The following is a 21,360-nucleotide window of genomic DNA, read 5'->3' as shown; positions in this document are numbered from 1 at the left end:
TAGCCACCTTCCCTTTTGCATTTGCCGCAGAAAGGGGCCCAGATGGCGATGGCTGAGTGTAAAGCGGGATGCTGGCTGGAGCGGCCCGTGGGCCGCACAGTAAAGTGATGGCTAGCACAGGTGGTTTGGTTTTTTACTGGACAAGGGTTACTGCCCTCTGGTAACTTGGTAGTAGAGAACAAGACCTCAGAAAATCTTGACAGTATCAAGAAATCAGCGCAGGATAATTCACAGTGCTCTAAACCTGCCAAGTCTGCTCATTAGGATCTGGTTAGCTCAGAAGTAGGCCTAACCACTGGCATGCTGAGTACCTCCTGCACTCCAGCAATCCTTCCTCATCCCTTTCTCTTTCTGCAGGGAAGCCCCCATCCTTTCACTAAACGTTGTCATCCGTGAAGAGTCATTCCTTGGTGGCTCACTAGCACTGTAACCTCAGTGTTGAGTATTCCACTCAGGGCCGTCCCTAACTATTCTGGGGCCCTACGCAGCCCACCCGCTGCCAGGCCTGTGCGAGGGGGATCAGGGGGGCTGTCCCCAGGCCTCCGCGGGGTGGGGGAGGGGAGGCCCTAGGTCTCTGTGGGGGGGGGCGGGACTGGGTTGGGGGGCAAGGGGGAACCACCCCCCCAGCACTCACCGGCGGCGTGACTGGAGCTGGGTCTGCACTTCCCACCACTGGTGAGTACAGACCCGGCCCTGCTGCAGAGCTCAGGGGAGTGGGAGTGGGGCTGGGGTGGGGAAGGGGCGGGGCGGGGGCAAAGTAGGGCGGGGGCCCTGGGGAAGAGCCGGAGCAGGGGCTGGAGCAGCATGCAGCTGCGCAAGGCACCAGGAAATTTGGGGCACCAAATTTCTTGGTGCCCTACACAGCTGCGTGCTTTGCGTATGGGTAAGGATGGCCCTGATTCCACTTGTTATAGGAAAGGGTTCCTGGACTGAAATTAAATTGCCTCCCGTCTAGGGTTACCATATTTCAGCAAGCAAAAAAGAGGACGGGAGGAGCCCCGCCCTAGCCCTGCCCCTCCCACTTCCCGCCCCCCTCAGAACCTCCAACCCTCCCCCCATTCCTTGTCCCCTGACTGCCCCCTCCTGGGACCCCTGCCCCTAACTGCCCCCCAGGACTCCACCCCCTACCTAAACCTCCCTGCCTCTTGTCCCCTGACTGCCCCAACCCTTATCCACACCCCCACCCCCAGACAGACCCCTGGGACTCCCACGCCCCATCCAACCACTCCCCACCCCCTGACAGCCCCCCCCAGAACTCCCAACCCATCTAAACCCCTCTGCTCCCTGTCCCCTGACTGCTCCGATCCCTCTCCCCACTCCTGCCCCCTGACAGCTCCCCCCCAGAACTCCCAACCCCCCACCCCCCCGCTCCTTGTCCCCTGACTGCCCCCTCCTGGGACCCCTGCTCCTAACTGCCCTCCAGAACCCCACCCCCTACCTAAGACTCCCTGTTCCTTGTCCCCTAACTGCCCCCTCCTAAGACCCCCCCCCCAACTGCCCCCCAGGACCCTACCCCCTACCTGTACCCTGACTGCCCAAAACTTTCTCCACTCCCCCCAAAAAGCCCCCCCCGAACTCCCGACCCCCCCGTCTCTTGACTGCCCCCTCCAGAACCTCCCTGCCCCTTCTCCTGCCCCCTGGCCCCCTTACCCTGCTGCTCAGAACATGGTGTTGGGCTCTGTGCGGAGCCGGACACGTGGCTGCGCTCCCCAGCGCAACACACAACCCGGTCCCTGCCCCTGCACAGTGCTGCCGGAGCGGGGCACTGAGCTGCAGGGGAGGAGGAGCTGCCAGCTCAGAATGCAGGGAGGGAGGGAGGGGAGGAGGAGCTCTACAGCTGCTCCGGAGTCCAGCCTGGCAAGCTGCAGGGGGAAGGGCTCTGTCTGCCAGAGCCCCATGCGAGCGGCTGACTTTCCTGCAGCCCTCCCAGCCGCGCCTTGCTCTGCCGGGGGGGGGGGGGGGGGTATCCCAGACATTTTGAGTGATTTACAAATTCCCCCCCGGACGCTATTTTTAGCACAAAAAGGAGGACATGTCCGGGTAAATCTGGACGAATGGTAACCCTACTCCCGTCGGCATGCTCATCCAGACTGCAGAATACCCATCCCGGGGTGTCTCCCCTTCCTTCACTCTTACATCTCCCCTCCCCCTTGTTGGGCAGAGACGTGCTACTGGCTCTGTCCTGGCACACATTGATTTAAGTGGGACACCTCTTTAAAGCAGTGGCTCAGAGGGCTCAGGAGTGGTTAAAGAGAGCTGAAGTGTGCAGCATTGGCAAAGCAGACTGCATCCCTGTTCCCACAATGTCCATTCACTCCCACTCTGTGTCTCAACCGTTTTGCTTTGTTTTGGGGTTTCTGTTTGTTTCCCTTCCCTCCACCTTGAAAAGCATGAAAAATCCCACCAGCTGATAAAATATTTGGTGCCTGATGTGCTAGCCGGCTTGCTTCTGGATGCGCTCTCTGGGCATGCTCTCTCTGCTGCTAGCTCAGCCACCTTGTTCCTTCCGCGAGAGAGGGAGGAGTCCAGCCCTGTGCACCCCCCACCGCATGTAATGAACTGTGCTGTGAGAAAGGCTCCGAAACCTGGTTGGTTCCTGGACACCACTGTGGAAGATCCCACTGCTACTCGGGTTTCTAGCCACGCCTCCCCTGGGGAATGTGTCCATGTAATGCCTGGGGGACACCCACAGAGCTCAGTACTGAATGGCATTGCCATGCCTGTTCCCAAAGCAATACACACCTTTCTGAGGCTACTTGCATTTTTCATTTCAGCACAGTTCATTACAGGCGGGGGGGGGGGGGGGGGGGGGACAACAGGCTGGACTCCGCCCTCTCTCGCGGAAGGAACAAGGTGGCTGAGCTAGCAGCAGAGAAAGCATGCCCAGAGAGCGCATCCAGAAGCGAGCCGGCTAGCACATCGGGCACCAAATATTTTAGCATCTGACACCCGAGTCCCAGTGGTTTTCCTCGCAGCCTAGAGTCTTGGTTTGCTGTTGCCTCCGTGTGTCGTGCTTCATTGTTCTGTGATTTGGGGTCAGGCCTCGGGCTGGAAGGGCCTGAGGAGGCTGGCCTTTCAGAGGGCGATGCTCAGCCAGAGCTTAGCAAAAGCCGCAGTCACTTCTTCTGTGTGTGTCTCGTCTCTCGTATACGTTGTGTGGGCCTGATCCTTCGTACCCTTGCTCCCTACGTCGGCCAGCTGGCTTCAGTGGGACTACAGACAGGAGTATGGGTTCACAGAATCTGACTGGGTGCACTGGGTCAGAGGTCATCTCCAGCTGGGGCTAGATCTCGGCTAGCTGTTCTCCTAGACAGTCACTGCCAGTGGTCCTGGCTCTGACTGACACACATCTCCTGAGTGGTGCAGTAAGTCCAGCTCACACTTCAGCAGCTTCTCCTTTCCTCTTTGTAAGTCTTATTTTCTGCCCGCCGTAGTGCCAGCGACGAAGCTGAGCACCCTGGCGCGCCCCAGCGCCGGGCCCTGCCAGTGCAAATACGATCTGATGGTCTTCTTTGAGATCTGCGAGCTGGAGGCCAATGGCGAGTAAGTACCATCCCCTGCTGAGGGCTGACCAGGGAACCAGAGTGTCCTACTGTCGGGGGAGCTGGAGGGGGAATCCTATCCTGGGGAGCTCACCTGTCAGGGAAGGTCTAGATCAGGGATCGGCAACCTTTCAGAAGTGGTGTGCCGAGTCTTCATTTATTCACTCTAATTTAAGATTTTGCGTGCCAATAATACATTTTAAAGTTTTTAGAAGGTCTCTTTCTATAAGTCTATAATATATAACTAAACTATTGTTGTATGTAAGTAAATAAGGTTTTCAAGATGTTTAAGAAGCTTCATTTAAAATTAAATTAAAATGCAGAGCCCCCTGGACCAGTGGGCAGGACCCAGGCAGTGTGAGTGCTGCTGAAAATCAGCTTGTGTGCCGTCTTCGGCACGCGTGCCATAGGTTGCCTACCCCTGGTCTAGATAATACTTAGTCCTCCCATGAGTGCAGGGGACTGGACTAGATGACCTCTTGAGGTCCCTTCCAGGCCTATGATTCTATGCCAAACCACAGTGTCACTTTTTGAGATGTCCCTTGCAAAATGGAACAAGTTTCTCCCCAAAGCACAGTGTGGTCCAAAGAGCTATAAGAATTGTGCTGATGTAGCTGCCTCATGCAGAACAATGAGAAGAGGAAATCAGACAGTAATACAATTACCTTCCCACCCCAGCAGCCAGCCACAGCTGTTGATTTAATTATAGCTCTGCCAGATGAAAGGTCTACTGTATGTGGGAGCAGCTGCCCCAGTGCCAGGTACAGGGCACATGTAGGAGGCCCTGCACTATCAACAGCAGCCTTTGAATTGCTTGGTAGCTGTAGGAAGAGCCTGGGGAGAATCTTTGCAAAGCACACTCATTAATGAGCCTATGTGCAGCTAAGGGATCTTACAGGGGTCTTCAGAACTGCCACAGCGGAAGGAGCATGGGCCTTCCTATGCATTCCAGGTGGGATTTGCTGGTGAAAGATTGACAAGATGTTGGGAGTTGGGGCAATAAGTGATGCAATAAAAATAGCCTGCCACAAGTAAACAAATGAGGGACATGGGAGTGGTGCTAGCATGCAGCTGGGGAGCATGGGACAAATGCAGCAAAAAAGCAATTGCAAACCAACCACAGTTCCTTGGGCTAGTGCTTGCAATGGCTTGTCTAGACTCTCACCTCCAGCCTAGAGTTCTCATTTGAAGGAGTTTTTTATGCCCCGTCTGTTTGGTGTCACACCAATAGTGAAGACGTCACACATCTGCCCTGCTCCCACAGCCGCCTCTTTTGGGGATTCACACAAGAGATTCGGTGATGGTGGTTCATCGATAATTTGCAAATGTGGCTGCTTTTAGGTGACCCACGCAGGAGGCAGACACAACACCATGGGATTTGGGGGAGCAGTCACATGGCGCCAAAGGGAATTCTCACAGGGATCCATTGGAAAACCAAACCATGGGTTTAAAAAAATGTTGGCACAAAGTATTGGTTGGGCAATTGGGCATAACAAATAAATGTCTAAAATCACAGTCTGGTTGTGGGTAATTCCCAGCCAGGACCAACAGGCAAAACTCAGCCAATAAAGGATTCAAGCACCTCTGAGTCTGGGATGCTCTAAGGGCTCCACTGATGATCAGAGACATCCAGTCACCTGCTGCTGCTTCTGGGAGAAAGTCTGTTCGCTCCTAGGCATGGCCCCTATGGAGTCTGGGCCTGTCCCGCCTGTGTCTCGTCTCCGGTGTGCTGGGCTGGGCTCAGGACATTGGAATGCCCTTTTGCCAGCTGAAGGGCTGAGCCCAAATCTCTTCCAATCATCAGGACCCTCCATGCATGGCACTGGCAACACAAATGGGAATCACAAGAGGGGTGTGTGTGTGTGTGTGTGTGTGTGCGCGCGCCCTAGGGTCCTGTGATGTGCACATGTGTGAGAGCTTGTGCCCTGGGGAGTGCGTGTGTGAGAGCCCTCTTGTCCTGGGGGGTGCATGTGTGAAATCCCCCAGGCCTTGGGGAGGGCATGTGTGAGATACCCCGGGACCTCTGGGGTGCGGGTCTGAGATTTCCCCAGGCCGTGGGGGGTGCGTTGCTTGTGTGAGATCCGTCGGACTCTGTGGGGTGCTTGTGTGAGTTCCCCCTGGCCCTGGAAGGTGGGTGGGTGAGATCCCCCGGGCCCTAGGAGGTGCATGTGTGAGATCCCACAGGTCTTGGGGGGTGCCTGTGTCAAATTCCCTGGGCCCTGGGGGTGCATATATCAGATCCCACAGGCCCTGAGGGGTGTGTGTGTGACATCCCCCAGGCCCTGGGGGTGCATTTGTCAGATTCCCCCAGACACTTGGGATGTGTTTGTGAGATCCCCCAGGCCTTGGGGGGGGTGAGATCCCCCGGGCCCTGGGGGGTTCGTGTGTCAGATCCCCCAAGCTCTGCGGGTTTCATGTGTCAGATCCCCCGGGCCTTGAGGGGTGCTTGTGTGAGATCACCTGGGCCATGTGGGGTGCGTGAGATCCCCCAAACCCTGGGGGGTGCGAGTGTAAGATCCCCCAGGTCCTGGGGATATGTGTATGAGATCCCCTGGGCCCTTAGGTGTGCATGTGTGAGATCCCCTGGGCCTTGTGGCGTGAATGTGTGAGATCCCCCGAGCCCTGGGGAGGGCATGAGTCTGATCCTCCGGACCCTTGGTGGATGCATGTGTGAGATCCCCCAGGACCTGTGGAGTGTGTGTGTGAGATCCCCCAGACCCTGTGGGGTGCATGTGTCAGATCCCCCAGGACTATGGGGTGCAAATGTCTGAGATCCCCCAGGCTTTGGGGGTGCGTGTGTGAGATCCCCCAGGCCCTATGCGGTGCATTTGTCAGGTCCCCAAGACCCTGGGGGTCTGTGTGTGTGATTCCCCAGGACTTCGGGGTGCAAGTGTCTGAGATCCTCTGGACTTTGGGGGGTCCGTGTGTGAGTTTCCCCGTACTGTGGGGGGTGCATGTGTGAGATCCCCCAGGAGCTATGGGGTGCATGTGTCCGATCCCTAAGGTCCTGGAGGGTGCCTGTGTCAAATTCCCCAGGCCCTGGGGGGTGCATGTGTCAGATCTCCCGGGTCCTGGGGGGTACGTCTGTCAGATCCCCCAGACTCTGGGAGGATGCGTATGTGAGATCCCCCGGGCCCTGTGGGGCATAGGCGCCGACTCTGTGGGTGCTCTGGGGCTGGAGCACCCACAGGGAAAAATTGGTGCGCTGCACCCACCGGCAGCCAAGCTCCCCACTCCTCCTCCCCCCCCGAACACGCCACATCCCTGCTCCTCACCCTCCCTCCCTCCCAGCACTTCCTGCTGCACTGCTGCGTAACAGCTGTTTGGCGTTGCTTACGCCTTTCTGGGACTGAGGTGGAGGAGCGGGGACACGGCATGCTCGGGAGGAGGTGGAGAAGCGGCAGGGCAGGGGAGGGGACTTGAGGTAAGGGGGTGGAATGGGGGTGGGGTGAGGGCGGTGTAGGGGCGGAGCCAGGGATCTGGTGGGGGTTGAGCACCCACCGGGAACAGAGGAAGTCATCACTTATGCTGGGGGATGAGAGGGGTGAGATCCCCTGAGCCTTGGGGGTGTCCGTATGTGAGATCCCCCGGTACTTGTTGGGTGTCTGTGTGAGATCCCCCAGTGATTGGGGGTGCTTGTGTGAGATCCCTGGCCCTTGGGGGTGGATATTTGAGATCCCCAGGGCCCTAGGGAGTGAGTGTATGATCCCCTGGGTCTTGGGGGTGCATGTGTGAGATCCCACAGGACCTCTGGGGTGCATGTGTGAGATCCCCTGGGCTCTCTGGTATACAAGTGTGAGATCCCCTGGGCTTTGGGAAGTGCATGGGTGAGATCCCCCTGGCCCTGGGGTGTGCGTGTGTGAAGTCCCCAGGCAATGGGGGCTGCGAGTGTGAGATCCCCTGGGCTCTGAATGGGACATGTGTGAGATCCCCTGGGATCTGTGGGTGTGTGTGTCAGATCCCTCAGGATCTCAGGGGATGCGAGTGTGAGTTCCCCCGGGCCCTCGGAGGATGCGAATGCGAGATCCCCCTGGCCCTGGGGGTTACATGGGTGAGATCCCCTGGGCCCTGGGGGATTGGTGTGTGAGATCCCCTGGACCCAGGGGGATGCATTTGTGAGATCCCCTGGGCCCTGGGGGGAGCATGTGTGAGATCCCCAGGGACTTGCGGGGTGCGTGTGTGAGATCCCCCCAGACCCTGGAGTGGCGGGGTGAGATCGTCCAGGCCCTGACATGGGGAGGAGCATCTCCATCTCAGATCACATCTCACTGATTTTCCCTTTTTCAGTTACATTCCTGCCGTCGTTGATCACCGTGGAGGGATGCCGTGCCTCGGAACCTTCCTGCTCCACCAGGTATGGTCCTTGCCCTGCTCCTTGTCCCTGTGCCGCTCCACTGGCCCATCTTCCTAATCCCCATAACAACTGAGTGTTGGGCTGTTGGTTTTAACCACTGCCCTTTTCTCTTTGGCGTGGTGCTGACAGGGAATCCAGAGGAGGATCACCGTGACGTTAGTGCATGAAAACAGCAGCCTTGTCCGCTGGAAAGAAGTGCGAGAGCTGGTTGTCGGTAAGCAGAGTTGCTGGTTGGCAGGGTCTGAGCAGACGTCTCACTTCTGCATCCTCACGCCTGTGTGCTCCCTCCCATTCCCTTCTCTCCCATAATCTCTTCTCCCTCATACTTTGTAAGTTTGATTTCTGACATTGAAAGATTTTGGATACTTTGTCCAGGCTCCCGCTCCACCTACTCTGTCAGGCCTGTTGTGGGAAATAATGCAGATGATCGCTGGGGGCCGGCTGGCACCCCCTGTACTCATGCTCAGCAGCACATCACTCAGCAAGGTGCCCCCTCCTTGATTACCGAGGAGCCAAGGCTGCACTGCTAGGCCCTTGCTGCTGCAGCAGGGGTCCCGGGGTGGATTCTCAGCTGCTGTCAATGGTCAGAGTTCCATTTACTTCAATGGAAATTGCCACCAGCTGAGGCTGTGCCCCCATTATTCTTGCCAGCACCCCGGATTAGACTGGGGGGCCTCTGCCAGCTCTTTGCGCCCCCATCTGGGGAAGTGGTGCCCTCTCGGTGCCTGCTCTCTGCCCGGGGCATAGTGGAGGGGAAGGGGCAAGGAGCCCCTCACATTGCATAGCCCATGTAAAGGCCAGACTATGCTTTGGGGAGCTCAGGAGTGGCTCCATCCATATATCCTTACACATAGGGGAGGGGACAAGATGGAAGGACATGCCTCCCCCTCTCCATGGCCTTTGGAGGCTACTGGCCTGTGGGCCTGGCCGGCCATGTGGAAGGGAGTGAGCCAGACCTGCAGAGGGGTGTGGTAGCAGGCACACAGAGCTCCTCCTAGTGGTCCCCCTGGAGCCATGCACCCTCCCACCCATGGGGATGAGCCTGGGCAGTCTGGTCTCTAGGTTCTAGCAGGAAGGGATGGATATAGGGGCCTGTCCCAAGGGGCTGAAGGAGGATATGATGCTGACATTAAGCATCTTCCCCCAAGTCTCACCTTTACCATTTACTCTGCTATGCAACTTGGAACTGTGAACCATCCCCATTGAGCTGTTGCCTCCCCCCCTTCCCCCCCCCCCCCCGCTGCCCATCCTCCAAACGGTGTGTTTTGACGTGTGTTGGCAGGTCGGATCCGAAACACCCCAGAAGGGGACGAGTCTCTGATTGACCCCAACATCTTGTCTCTGAACATCCTGTCGTCTGGATATGTCAACCCCTCCCAGGATGATCGGTGGGTCTGGCCTGGCTTTGCCGTCTCTTCACTTTGCCCTGCTGTCCTGTGGCACTAGGCAATGTCTGGTCCAGTTAGGTTGACAAGGGCTGTCTGTGTTTATGGGGGCTTCACTCCCTCCCACCCCCAAGGTCTTGCCCATCAGGTCCTTCTTGCTGCTGCAGGACCATTTAGGGGCGGTGATTGTGCTGCATCTGGGCACTGGCGGGATGGAGACATGGCTGCACCACAAGGCAGGAACAGTGGAGAATGCACAGAAGCCCAAGGATTCGAGGTGGGCTTCCCCAAATCCCGCCACACACAAAAACACACTCTGATGGCATCCAAGATCATTATCTGGCTGACAGCTTTCACCTGAGGCTGCTGAGGCAGGTCTTCCTTGCACCACACAGGGCTGCCATGGGCATGTGCCAAAGGGGGCCTCACCTCCCAGTGACATTTTCAAAATATTACACCAACATCAAAGGAGTCTTTGGATTTTCACCCACCTGTGGATTTTAAGATGCCATCCCCGTCCCTGTGTTGTAGCAGCATTGACCCAAGGTGGTGAGGCCCCATGGCCCTACATTCAACTAGGCAGTGTTGTATGCACCTCCCTTTAGATTCTGAGACTGTCACCTAGGCTTCTCTGAGATCCAGTATAGCTGTGTGCTGCAGTGTCAGTCAGATGCCTATAGGGGCTCTGCTAGTGCTGATGCTTATGGCTAAGTCATAAGGGGGGGGCAGCAAACACCAGAACTCGGAATCTTAGCAGCAACCTGGGAATGAATAACCAGTCAGTAGGTCAGTAGTGGCTGTGGAGCGACTGCTACTGGCACCACAGAGCAGAGCTCCAGGTCACTGCTGCAGCGCAGGGTAGCCCCAGCAAAATGTCTAGCCTGGAGAGCTGTCACGGGTCCACGCTGGGATGGATTCTGGGTGGAAGTGGTTGTACAGTGTGTTTTAGGAGAAGATTGGGAGCACATCCAGCAGGAAGCAAGGGCAGTCACTAGTCACAGTGCTTGCTTGTAATTCGCATAGAGGAGATGAGAGATCATCACTAGCAACACAGGGAACATCAGCATTGTGTGTGGCCATCGTGAAGCATTGCACTGCCTGTCCTTGGAGCATGGCAGGAAGGAAACTGAGCTGGTCCCTGTCACAGCTTCCTTCCTTGCATCCTTGGGGACATCTCCTCTTCCTTTCTCCTGCCAGGGCTGCCCTGCCTATGGGCACATGGTGTAATTGAGGGAATACAGTTTAAAACCCAGAAAGCTCAGTGCAGGAGAAATGGTGAGTCCCACTGTGAGCCTGTGTGCTCACTTACATAATCTGCCTCACCTAGCAATGCCCACAGGCCAGCGCTCTGCCCCAGGCCAGCAGAGCCCTTCGCCAGCTGGGCGGATGACCGAGGGGGCAAGAGCAAGACAGCAGGTTGCTGGAGTGAGTATATGAGAGGAGTGGGGAAGGGCAAGGGTGGGCCAGGCGAAACGTGAGTCACGTGACAAGCAGTTGCGTCTGAAGAGTCACTGAGCAGTGAGTGACCCTGAGGAAAGGATTGGATCAGGGCAGTAGGGCAGGCTCCACTGCGTGCTGTCAGACGCCATGCAGGTGACGCTGCGTGAGGGTGACAGCAGCAGTGTTCAGAGGGAGCAGGGACTCAGAACAGCGGCACTGCAGCACCTCTCTGGGTAGCTCAGATTGTTTGTTCCTGCCTGTCCTGAGCAAGACAGAAATTGATAAAAACAAACACAGTGTAATAGATGCAGCGTTTCTCAACCTTTTGATACCAAGGACCAGCTTGCTGCCTTCCTAAACTTTATCAGGGAAATCTCAGAGCTGGCGCCAGTCCGCGGACCGGTCATTGAGAAACAGTATAACAGACAGCTGGAAGAATTAGGGGTAGATCCTGAACTAGTATAAATCAGGACCATTGATTTCATTGGAGCCACATCAATTTACACCAGCTGGGGATCTGACTCAGTGACTCCAGTGGAGCTAGGGCTGATTTGCACCAGCTGGGGATCTGGCCCATTAAATCTGACATAGCACAGTGTGACTGCAGTGCTCATTCTTTTGCCCTACTCCACACATGAGAGCAATGCTGTAGCACCTTGGGAATTTCTCCCTCTTCTTCCTCCCTGTTTGAGCCCTGCACGCTAGAAGAGGTCATTCTGGGCAGGGGATTTCAGTCCTGGCATGGAGTTCTCCAGAGAGTGGAGAGGTGCTTGTTTGCAGAGTTGCTTGTCACAAGACTGTTTACCAAGCAAAGGGGAGGCATTGCTTACAACTTGAGGGACCCAGGGCCTCAGGTTTTTATATAGCTTTCTGTCCCAGAATCTAAACTGGGTGTGTGAAAATGCACTGCTCTCTCCCAGGGATGGAAACCTTGGCTCACTGCCTCTCTCCTCAACTGGGACCAGAAGCATGGGCAGAAGGGGTGGTGCAGGGAGAAGGAGGGGTAACTGGAACATGTGAAAAGGAAAAGAGGATTGAATTTCCACAGGACAATGGAAGGAAACATCTTCACAAATTTCCTTTGCTTCAACCCTGCATGGGCTTTTTGCTTGGTTTGACCTTAACAATGGGGAGATCCTGGATGTAGGGATAAAGGGATGAGAGCCAATGGAATGGGATGCATCTAACCCTCTTTCTGAACTGCTTTTGCTCCCTGCTTTGCTCTTGTATGTCCTTCAGTCTTCATTGCAGCAAGCAGGCCTTGGGACCATCCCCTGGACTGCCCTTCTCCCCCACCACTGATGTTTCAGTGTAAGTTGTTCCTGAGGAGAATCAGGAAAGGTCTCACTGTGGAGGTGTTACGTAGGCCCTCAAGGAGTTGGCTTTAGCCTGTAGCGCCAGCAGCCCCAGGCTCTTCCCCCACAGGCTCAGGCATGCTTTAGGTTTCCACTGCAAATAGCCCCTGCAGCTAGGATTGTCACTCTTGCTCCTCACCCTAGCCAGCCCAGATAAGGATGTTTCTTGTTCACACTCTGTCACCACCGTCAGGAGGGGGATCTGGTCTCTTCCCCTTTACGACTCCCCAGACGACAACCCAGGCCACAGCCGTTGCCCCTCAGCACGCTGCTCACACATCCACCCATGCCTACAAGGTGCCTGGCCCCTTGGCTGCAACCCTGCTGCCCTGCATGAGGCAAGGAAGGGCAGCAGGGGCTGCGTGGAGGCATTAGGCTTCTGAATCACTTCCTTACAGTGCTGCTGCTGTTGCTGCCGTCCATTTGAACCCACACTAACCATGTGATTGTTTTGTGTTTTTGCAGGCAGTTTCTTGATTCGGATATGCCTAGGTAGTATTTGTTTCCCTTGGGTTTTTTTCTTCACTTCCTCTCCCGTCCTTGGCACTCTTCCTCCCCCTCAGAGACAGAACTTTAATTTCCAGACACTCCATCCACTGGCTTCCCTTTCTCTTCCACGTCTCTGGGCTGCTCTTTTGTTCCGTTTCTGTCCCTTGGGCTTCCCTGTTTGTTTGGATTGCTCTCTTGTTAGCCTCTGTTCCTCTGGCTGGCTTTTCCTCCGATTTTGCTGCTGTTGTAACTTAGTGACATTTGGCAAAGACCATCCTTCCCCCTCTTGTACCCTCTTCCAGCTTGGGTCCAGGAGCAGTTTTGGGGAGCTGGGAGCTGACCCAGACTGCGTGAGAGGCTAGACTGCAGTGCGTGGATGGGGCGGGGCACTTTGGAAAAGATACTGTATGAAGGTTATTAAGGAGAGAAAAATGGAAGCAACATAGCTGAGTTTGGGAGCAATGTACGAGCTGCATGTAGAAGGAAGGGACATAACAGGTGAAACCCTGGCTTCACTGAAGTTGGTGGGAGTTTTGCCATTGTCTCCAGTGAGGCAGGATTTCACCCAAGCTTGTTATTCTCTGGCCTGCTTGACAGAATTTCTACCAAAGAAACCTCCGTGGAGTCACAGATTCACTGGCTTGAATTCTCAGTTTTGCTAAGGCCCCTTAACATCCCTCTGCAAATTTAATGGGGCCTCAAAGTGAACACCCATTTTAAGGCCCCTTTCCACTGCCAGATCAGTATAACTTGGCATAGCTGAAAATCAGGCCCCAAGGTTTTTAAGGTCAGAAAGGAGTATCATAGAATATCACAGGAGATTATCTAGTCCAACCCCCTGCTCAAAGCAGGACCAATCCCCAGACAGATTTTTGCCCCAGATCCCTAAATGGCCCCCTCAAGGATTGAGCTCACAACCCTGGGTTTAGCAAGCCAATGCTCGAACCACTGAGCTATCCCTCTCCCCTTCAGCCTATCATCATGTGATCATCTGGTCTGACCCTCTGAGTGCTGAAGGGAGATAATGGGCCAGATCCTCAGCTGATGTAGAGCAGCATGGCTCCATTGCAGGTTTACACCAGCTGTAGGGCTGGCCCCTTGTTCTTTGGACATTACCAGGGGAAAGTGTTTGGAACTGTAAGTTAATGCACTCTCTTCTCAGAGTCAAATCTTGATATGATTGCAGCCTGCAGGCTGCAGGGATACTGGGGTCATCTTATTACTATGTAATAGTTTTACTGTTGAATTGACTTCAGTGGAGCTGTGCCAGTTAATACCAAGGGGGATCTGGCCCACTGAAGTCAATGGAGCTGTGCCAATTTATACCAATCGGGGATATGGCCTTCTGTATGTGCATACACACAAGAAGCAGTGCTAAGGTATGTTCAACCCTAGCACTGGCTCTCTTGACTTTTGAATGTATAACTGTGCATAATTCTCAGATAATTTTGGGTTTTTTGCATGTAATTTAGTTTTGTTTAAAGAAAAGTTCCCAGTTCCATAACTAATGGGCACCAGCCAGCAAAGGGTAACTGGTGCTTGTCAATATCGTTAATAAACTGCTCACTTGTGGGGAGGGGAGGAGAAAAAGGCAGAGATATAAAGGCAGAGGGGAGGCTATAGGGAAATAGGTCCAGGGGGGAGACTGTGGGGATATATATAGATATGTGTAGATGCTATATATACACCATTGTGATGGGGGTGCTGGAAATACAGAAGCAGGCAACAAAAAGTAGGAAGAGGCAAAGAGCAGATGGGAGAAGTGGAAAGATGAGACTATTAAAAAGCCAAAAAATTGTGGAGAAGGGACCTTTGATTGGCCTTCTTGCTCTGTCTCATGCTTCCCATGTTGAGAGAGACAAGATCAGTGAAGTAATATCCCTGAAGAGCTCTGTGAAGGTTGGAAGCTTGTATCTTCCACCAACAGAAGTTGGTCCAATAAAAGATATTACTTCGCGTATCTTGTCTTGATCATATGCTGGGAGCAGCATGACTACAACGCAACAAACTTCCCATGGGAAGATGGGATTGTGACATTACCCAGGGTACAGTCTGAACTGTTGAACAGCTGTGTCCCCTCAATTCTCTAGCTTAGGGTGCCTTTTACACTGCCTCGCTGTGAGTAACGACTTCTGGTCTGCTCACACAGGACCTCCAGCATGTAAATCACTCCCAGTTTTACTGTGAGAGTGCTGTAGACAGCCACTCTTGAATTACAGTGCAGGGCAACACCAGCAAATTTTCAGTCCGACTTTCCTGCAGAAATGTGCATCTTGTGCTGCCTAGAACACTCCTGGACAACACAAGCTCATATAAAGTCAGTCATTTATTATTAGAAAATGATACATACAAATCCTATTATCCCAAATGGAGTTTTCTAGGCACTTCAGTCCAAGCACACTGGTGTAGATAATAAACTTGTTCTATTGTTTTAAGTACAGAAGGATTTTTTTGTCTCTTTGGAGAAGGCTTTTAATTCAGGCATTCCTTTGAGGCTTTGGCAAGGAAAGGGTGTACTGCAACCATGCCTGCCCTCAGCCCATCCCTCTGGAATGTCTCTGGGCTGGACCCCACTCCCTTGTGAAGTTTCACCCATGCAGAGATTTTTCCCCTCCTGTCTTGGAGAGAGAGTTTTATCCCTTACAAGAGTTGCAAGAACAACATCTTTCAATGGAGTGCCTTGGTTTGGTAAAACCCCACTTTGTTCCCAACAGATCAGCTGGATGGACTCCCCCCTCCCGGAGATCTGACCCCCAGTTTTTCCTAAAACCTGATTCACAGGAGAGGGGTCTGGCATTTTAAATGCAGACTTTTCACCCTCCTCCTGGGAAAGATCCTCCCTACAAAAGATGGTCGGATTTCCCAGCCCCCGCTCACCTTCCGTCTGGGCTTTCCTCTTTGGGCTCCCCTCTGGGAAGGTGACCCTGGTTCAGCTGTGGGCTCACAACTACCAGCTATGACAGATCCTTCACTGGCCAGCAAAATTCCCCCCTCTTCACTAAGGTTGGGCTTGCCAGCAATCACCAGGACCCCAACTTCCACCTTCAGGACACATGTCTCTGTGCACCCCAGGGCAGGCCCTGCCCCCTGCTGACCTGCAACTTTCTGGCAGTCAGCAGCTGGGGTGGCCCCCCCTGCTATAAGGTGGTACATCCCCCTCCCCCGGGGAGCTGATTACGGGACAAGAGATGGCTTTGTCCAGCCACTCTTTCTGGGACTTGCCTTGAGCCCTGGGGCTACAGAACTGGCTACAACCATCCCTGCCCCCAAAGCTACATTCTTTACTGCTACAGAGGAACCTAAGAGACACTTTTCTATTCCCCTAGCAGTCCATGTGACTTCACCCCCCCCCCCCCCACGCTTTTAGCACAATATTCCTTTTCACTGCTAACCAACTTTGGGATAGATTCGGCCACATTAAAGAAATCATTTCCAAGTAGAAATGGTGCAAAATTGTGTGCCACCGTTGCAACTGTCAGTTCAGCCTGTAAACCCCCAGTTTGCAAGTGTACTTTAGCTGAAGGTGCAAGGACTTTGTAACCCCCCACCAATTTCAATTCTGCTAGTTTCCCAGGCAATAAATCCTTCTCCTGGATCAGGTCCCTCCTGACCACAGAAATCTTAGCACCCGTATCTCTTAGGCCAAGATGCACTTTTCCATTCAATTTAACAGCATGCATATGCTCACTGCTTGGTTGTGTGGAAGCAAGCTTTACAAATCCTGTGTGGAAAGAGGCAGCAGCAGTGCTCTGAGAAGTACAGTAGCAGTTTTATGTGTTACTTGCTGCTTGTTCCCACTCAGCAAGGGACACTTATTCCTCAGGTGCTCAGTGGACTTACAATTATAGCACCTCTTGGGCTCCTCTGCTTGCACAGGAAATTTGGGACGAGTAGCAGAGGACTGGGGAGGTGAACACCCATGCTCCTTTGTCCTAGGGGTAAAACAGTGATTCTGCTTTCCCCCAACCCTCTGCCAGTGGTTTATGTTTGATTGCAGCTTGTGCTTGCTCATAAGAGTCTGCATATCCAGATAATTCACCCACTGCATCCACCTTTTTGTCCCACAAATGCTGTTTTATGTCATCACTGAACATATTCAGGAATTGTTCATGAGTAACCAAATCACACATTTCTTCTAAGCTTGTAATGCCTTTCCCCCTCACCCACTTATTTACCAAACCTCTTATTTCATTTACATAAGTCACATTACTTAATCCAGATCCCCTTTTAAGACTTCTGAATTTAACCCTGTAGGTTTCAGGTGTAACCTGAAACTGTTTAAAACCAGTTCCTTAAATTTACCATAGTTTGAAGCATCATTAATAGGCATCTTATTGAATATGTCCAGAGCTCTGCCAGTCAATTTTGCTATCAATGTGGTTATCTTTTGATCTTCAGGAATTACATGGAGGGTGCACAGTCTCTCAAAGGTGATGAAATATTTGGCAGTATCGCTGGATTCATTATACTGTGGACATAGTTGCTCCCATTTGTGGATTTTTGAGGAAGTTGAGCCACCAGCTGAAGGGTTTTGTCCCCTCAACCCCATAACAGCCAGTTCATGCTTTTGGGCCTCAATCTGGGCCTCCATAGCTCTCTTGTGGGCAGCTTCCGCCCTGGCTGTTTCAGCCTCCATAGCTTTCTTGTGGGCAGTCTCTTTTGCCTCCACCCTGGCTGTTTCTGCCTCCATTGCTCTTTTGTGGGCAACCCTGGCTTCCTCTGCCTCTTCGAGTTTCAATTGAAACTCCTGGTTCTTTGCCTTCTTTTCTGCATCCAGCCTAGCCAGCTCTAGTTTAGAAGCTGCTTCACTGGTTGTCATTTTCCTGCTTTCTTGTGCTGGGCCACACCCCCTCTGCAGTTCAGTGAAACTGGGATGCACTCAGCTCAGGGGATTCTTAGTTAACAGGGACTTGCCCAGTGTTCAGCTCTTCTGGGCAATTTGCAACTTATATAGTTTTAGCTTCTTCTGATCTTTAATCTTATTTATTTTGCTTCATTTTTTGTCCCTACTTTCCTTGCCCAAAATAAGCAAACAAAAAATAACAAACCAGTAACCACTATGTCTGTTCTGCAGCCACCACACTTAAAACTCACTTAAAATCACTACCTAACTCAAAGTAATCAGCTGTGCACAGATCCTGGTGACTATGCCACTGTGACGGGTTGAATCACAGAACCCCCCTTGGGAGCTACCACCAGATGTGCCAAGACTACCTCTGCTCCTGCTTTCCATGCCAGCTCGGGACCCCAGCACCCTGTCTTGCTGAGCCAGACACGCCTGTCTGCTCCAACACAGACCCAGGGTCTGAATTACTTGCCCTAAAGCTGCAGACTTAACTGAAAGCAGCTTACAGAAGTGTTCTTGTCTTTAACACTCAGATGCCCAACTCTCAATGGGGTCTGAAACCCAAATAAATCCATTCTTCTTCGAGTGATTGTTCACGTCCATTACACATTAGGTGTACGCGCGCCGCGTGCACGGACGTCGGAAACTTTTTCCCTTAGCGGCTCCTGTCGGGCCGGCGGGGCCCCCTCCTTCCCGCCAGAGCGGCGCCCCGCTCCAGGGTATATATATCCCTGCCGACCCGACCCCTCTGGTTCCTTCTTGCCGGAGACTCCGACAGAGGGGAAGGAGGGTGGGAAGTGTAATGGACGTGAACAACACATCTTTAAGAACAACAGTTACAGAAGGTAAGTAACCGTTCTTTTTACCCTGTATAAAGCTTATATAGGGTAAACTCATAAGTTGTTCGCCCTCTATAATTGGCCTCTCAGAGTTGGTAAGACAACTCCCACCTGTTCATGCTCTCTGTATGTGTGTATATATATATCTCCTCAATATATGTTCCACTCTATATGCATCCGAAGAAGTGGGCAGTAGCCCACGAAAGCTTATGCTCTAATAAATTTGTTAGTCTCTAAGGTGCCACAAGTACTCCTGTTCTTTTTATTGATAGAGAGGTATGCACAGCTGTTTCCCCCCCGCCCCTCCCCGGCATTAATACATACTCTAGGTTAATTAATAAGTAAAAGTGATTTTATGAAATACAGAAAGTAGGATTTAAGTGATTCCAAGTAGTAACAGACAGAACAAAGTGAACTACACCAAGTAAAATAAAATAGAACACATAAGTCTATGTCTAATACAGTAAGGAACTGAATACAGATAAGATCCTCACCAGTTCCAGAATACTTCCTTTTACAGACTAATCTCCTTTTAGTCTGGGTCCAGCAATCACTCACACCCCTTGCAGTCACTGTCCTTTGTTCCAGTTTCTTTCAGGTATCTTTGGGGGTGGAGAGGCCTTCTGTTTAGCCAGCTGAAGACCAAATTGAGGGGTCTCCCACAGGCTTAAATAGACTCTCTCTTGTGAGTGGAGACCCCTCCTGTCTCCTATGCAAAGTCCAGCTACAAAATGGAGTTTTGGAGTCACCTGGGCAAATCACATGTCCTTACCAGCCAAGCCACATTTCTGGGAAAGCCCAGATGCGGATTGGTGTCTCCAAGTTCATTGTTGGCTTAAGTGTTTCTTGATTGGGCACTTACTGAGAATAGTCTTTTCTCAGGAAGCTGACCAACTGCTTCACTACAGCCTACTTAGAATCAAACAAGTATACAGACAATATTCATAACTTTGAATACAAAAATGATACATGCCTACAAATAGGATTAATAGATTTAGTAGATCATAACCTTTACAGAGATATGTTACATGGCATATATAGCATACTACACATTCTAGTTATGTTATATATATACACACACACACATAAGCATATTTTTATAAAACCTTATGGGGGGCACCAACTATCACAATACCGTCATACGAGGATCTGTACAATGTAAGCTCCTTTATAAAGTTCACCTTCCGCTCGATGTGGGAGGATATGCAACAAGCCTGTGTTAACCAAGCTGAGATTTTTCCCCAGACACTTCACTCAAAGGCTCCCTGGTTTAGATAAAGAAAAACACCCAAGTTCACTAATTACAAAAGATAGATTTTAAGTGATAGCAAACAGATCAAAGCAGGTTACCTAGCAAATAAACAAAACACAAACTAAGCCTAACATACTAGATAGATTGGATACGAATTAGCAATTTCTCACCCTGGCTGATGATACAAGCAGTTCACCAGGTTTCCATACACAGGTTAAAAATCCTTTAGGCCTGGGACCAGCACTTCCCCCAGTTCAATCTTTTTTCCTCAAGTGTTTCCAGGAGTTCTCTTGTGTGGGGAGTGAGGCCACTAGATGATGTCTCACCCCACCTTATATAGCTTTACCATATGGCAGGAACCCTTTGTTCCAAACTCAGTTCCCAGACCAGCTTGTGGAAAAATACAGGTATCAAAATGGAGTTCAGTGTCATGTGGTCTGGTCACATGCCCTTGCATGTCCTGCTGATTCATAGCAGCCATTACTTACAGGCTGGCTGGAGCGTTCTCAGGAAGGCTAAGCTCTTCTATGGTCCATTGTCTTTGCTGATGGGCCATCAGCACTGTTTACCTTCACTGTTGTACCTGACAGGCTAGCTGTGAGTGTTCTCAAATGTGCTTACTCTGGAAATACTGATACATAGTCAATATTCATACCTTCAAATACAAAAATGATACATGCATATTAATAGGATAATCATATTCAGCAAATCATAACTTTTCCAATGACACATTACATTACCCATTTTGTACAAAATGCATCATAACTATGCCATAATCATATAATATCCCATGACGAATATGGGGTGTAGTGTCAAACAGATGATATTCCAGAGGGACTCCTTAAGACAAGGATCAAGGGTGGTGACATCTAGCAGCTATGGGGTGGTGTGTGCAGAGCAGGTGAAATGGTTCAGGCCAGGCGTAGCCAGCTGGTGCTCACTAAGCCTGACCTACATTATTCTTTTACCTTAGTGAGGACATGGTCTGACAGTTTCTCCCAGGGCCTCCACAGTACTCCGTATCTCCTGGAAACATAGAGGTCATCATATGTGATGGGGCAGACTGGGGCATCACTCAATGAGGGCAGAGTTAAGGTTGGGGAGTGGGACTGGTGTGCACTTTAACTCTGAATTGCCTGCTGTGCAGGGACCTAAGAATTGCTGTTCTGGAAGGATACGAGGCACTGCTCTTCAGCTGTAACTCGGTCAACAAAGGTTTTGGGCAGTGAATTTAAGCACTAAGGGCCTGATCCAAAACTTGAAGTTGGTGGGAGCTTTTCTCTTGATTTCAGTGAGCTTTGGCCTTTGGTGAATTAACTCTTTAGCCATCAGAGGGCACCAGCAGCCTGGGAACTTGATTTTGGAATGTTTTTTTTCCTACCCCCAGGCTAGATTTGTGAAAAGGAGTAATGGACTAGCTACCTGAGATTCCTTTTACTGAATCCTTAGTCTTTGGTCTGATTCTTTATCTTGCAGTTAGCTATTTACGGCAGGAGTAACATTAGGAAGAGATCTGTGGAAGCCAGTACAGGGACTGAGAGCAAATTCTCCTTTGGCCTAAAAAACCCCAACCCCGAATCTAAAGTATTCCTAACTACTAGAGACTGATTTCCTTTGATGAGTAAAGTGTTTCAGAATCAAGTTTTAAATTAGAAATGAAACTCTACCATCATTCTTTTTAGCAGAGAAAGGGGAGACTCTTTATTCCACTTGGGTTTAGATTTAGGTTTTGTTTTTAATTCTACTTCGAAAATCCAGCAGGGTTTGTATTATGCAAGTGCTCTTGCTTTCCATGGCATTTGTGGAGCTTTGCATTACTTGTTAAATACAGGACATGATTTCTGTCTCATAAATCAAC

The 21,360-nt window shown here is 51.8% G+C and overlaps 1 protein-coding gene across 11 annotated transcripts in view; it reads left to right on the top strand.

The window, feature by feature from the left end:
* KIF1A (kinesin family member 1A) overlaps positions 1–21,360 on the top strand; it is a 182,945-nt gene that overhangs the window by 129,539 nt on the left and 32,046 nt on the right. For all 11 annotated transcript variants that reach the window (XM_054039625.1, XM_054039621.1, XM_054039620.1 and 8 more), the window contains 4 exons: positions 3,435–3,543; positions 7,830–7,896; positions 8,026–8,110; positions 9,179–9,284. In XM_054039625.1, coding sequence (XP_053895600.1) covers positions 3,435–3,543; positions 7,830–7,896; positions 8,026–8,110; positions 9,179–9,284 — 367 coding nt within the window. The remainder of the gene's footprint in view (positions 1–3,434; positions 3,544–7,829; positions 7,897–8,025; positions 8,111–9,178; positions 9,285–21,360) is intronic.

This window comes from Malaclemys terrapin, chromosome 9 (assembly GCF_027887155.1).
Source record: "Malaclemys terrapin pileata isolate rMalTer1 chromosome 9, rMalTer1.hap1, whole genome shotgun sequence".
NCBI lineage: Eukaryota > Metazoa > Chordata > Testudines > Emydidae > Malaclemys > Malaclemys terrapin.
Note: the sequence above shows the minus strand (reverse complement) of the source record. Positions and strands in the feature narration are given on the sequence as shown.